We start from the raw sequence: 1,270 nt of genomic DNA, 5'->3' as shown, positions 1-1,270 counted from the left end.
AGTGCTGGGGGGGGACACACACAGTTGGCCCTCCCAGGGCCCCGCCAGCCCCTACCTCTGTGCACAAAGAGGTGGATCTCGGTGAGGATGTCCTGCAGGGCCAAGCCCTTCAGCGTCTTCAGCTCCGTGATTTCTGAGATGAGGGGGAGTGAAGGGCTTTCTTCCAGGCCTTTCCCTGTGAAATCCCTCTCCTCATCCCCGCGACAACCCCGAGGACCCTCCCCAGCGAGCAGTACCCACCCCAGCCGGAGCGGGAGGTCACAGGATGGGAAGCCCCGGCAAAGAGGAGGATTTATAGCAGCCGGGGTTGAACCCCCGGGCCAGCGGAGGGAAAAGGATACTGCGGTAGGCAGTGGAGAAGTCCTGGTTCAGCATCCAGTCGAGGATGTTGGCAATGTCAGACTTGAGCGGGTGTCCTGTGCAGGTGTAGACGTTCTCTTCCGTCACCTTCCCGAAGGCCATGGTCGTGCTCTGAGGAAGAGGAGGATGGAGGAAGGATGAAAAGCTTGGCCCTTCCTCAACTAATCCCTCCAGGGTAGCTGCCCGCGTGGGGCCGACCGCTGCCGGCTTACCCGAGGAGAGAGCGGCTGTGGCCCTGGTCCGTACCTGCAAGATATTGAGGGCTCTGCGCATGTCGCCGCTCGAGAGGGTCACCAGAGCCTTCATCCCATCCTCACTCACATCCACCCTGGAAAACAAGACCCGGGGCTGCAGAGGGACCCAGCGCTGGCGGAGGCAGATGATACAACCGTGGGAAACCAAGCCCGCTGCTCCTCCCCGTGTAGGGGAATGGGGAAAAAGGGGGTGCGGAGGACGCTACGGAGCCCCCCGCGTCCCGTGCCGCCCCCGGCTCACCCCTCCTCCTGTATGACGTGCCGCAGCCGGGGCACCATCAGCTCCGGGGTGAGGGGGCCGAAGCGGAAGCGCGTGCAGCGGGACTGCAGGGCGGGGATGATCTTGGAGAGGTAGTTGCAGATGAGGCAGAAGCGGGTGTTTTCTGTGAACTTCTCGATCACTGCAAAGAGGAGGGAGGAGAGGTTGGTCCTCGTCGGCCGCCTCGTACAGGCTCCCGGTCCGCGCCGGGCTGGGAAAGGCTGAAGGGGTCCCCACGGGGTGTGTGTGGGGGGGTCCCCAGCGCCCCTCACCTCGCCTCAGGGCGTTCTGAGCATCCTGGGTCATGGCGTCGGCTTCGTCCAGGATGACGAGCTTGAAGCCTTTCCTTAAGAAGGGAGAAAAAAGGGGGTGGCTTTGGTCCCGGCTGCTGGCTTGG

At 63.4% G+C, this 1,270-nt stretch overlaps 1 protein-coding gene across 1 annotated transcript; it reads right to left on the bottom strand.

The window, feature by feature from the left end:
- Positions 1-55: 55 nt before the first annotated feature.
- On the bottom strand, positions 56-1,223 carry RFC5 (replication factor C (activator 1) 5, 36.5kDa; the record flags this gene model as incomplete). The annotated part of the gene is made up of 5 exons (XM_009710558.1): positions 1,146-1,223; positions 856-1,015; positions 607-688; positions 342-471; positions 56-133 (listed from the first exon to the last, which is right to left on the bottom strand). Coding segments are annotated over exons 1-5 (484 nt in total), but the record flags the coding sequence as incomplete, so codon positions are not given.
- Between the last annotated feature and the right edge of the window lie 47 nt (positions 1,224-1,270).

This window comes from Cariama cristata, unplaced genomic scaffold (genome assembly GCF_000690535.1).
Source record: "Cariama cristata isolate BGI_N322 unplaced genomic scaffold, ASM69053v1 Scaffold31410, whole genome shotgun sequence".
Taxonomy (NCBI): domain Eukaryota; kingdom Metazoa; phylum Chordata; class Aves; order Cariamiformes; family Cariamidae; genus Cariama; species Cariama cristata.
The sequence above is the reverse complement of the archived record's forward strand: the minus strand, read 5'-3'. Positions and strand labels throughout refer to the sequence as shown.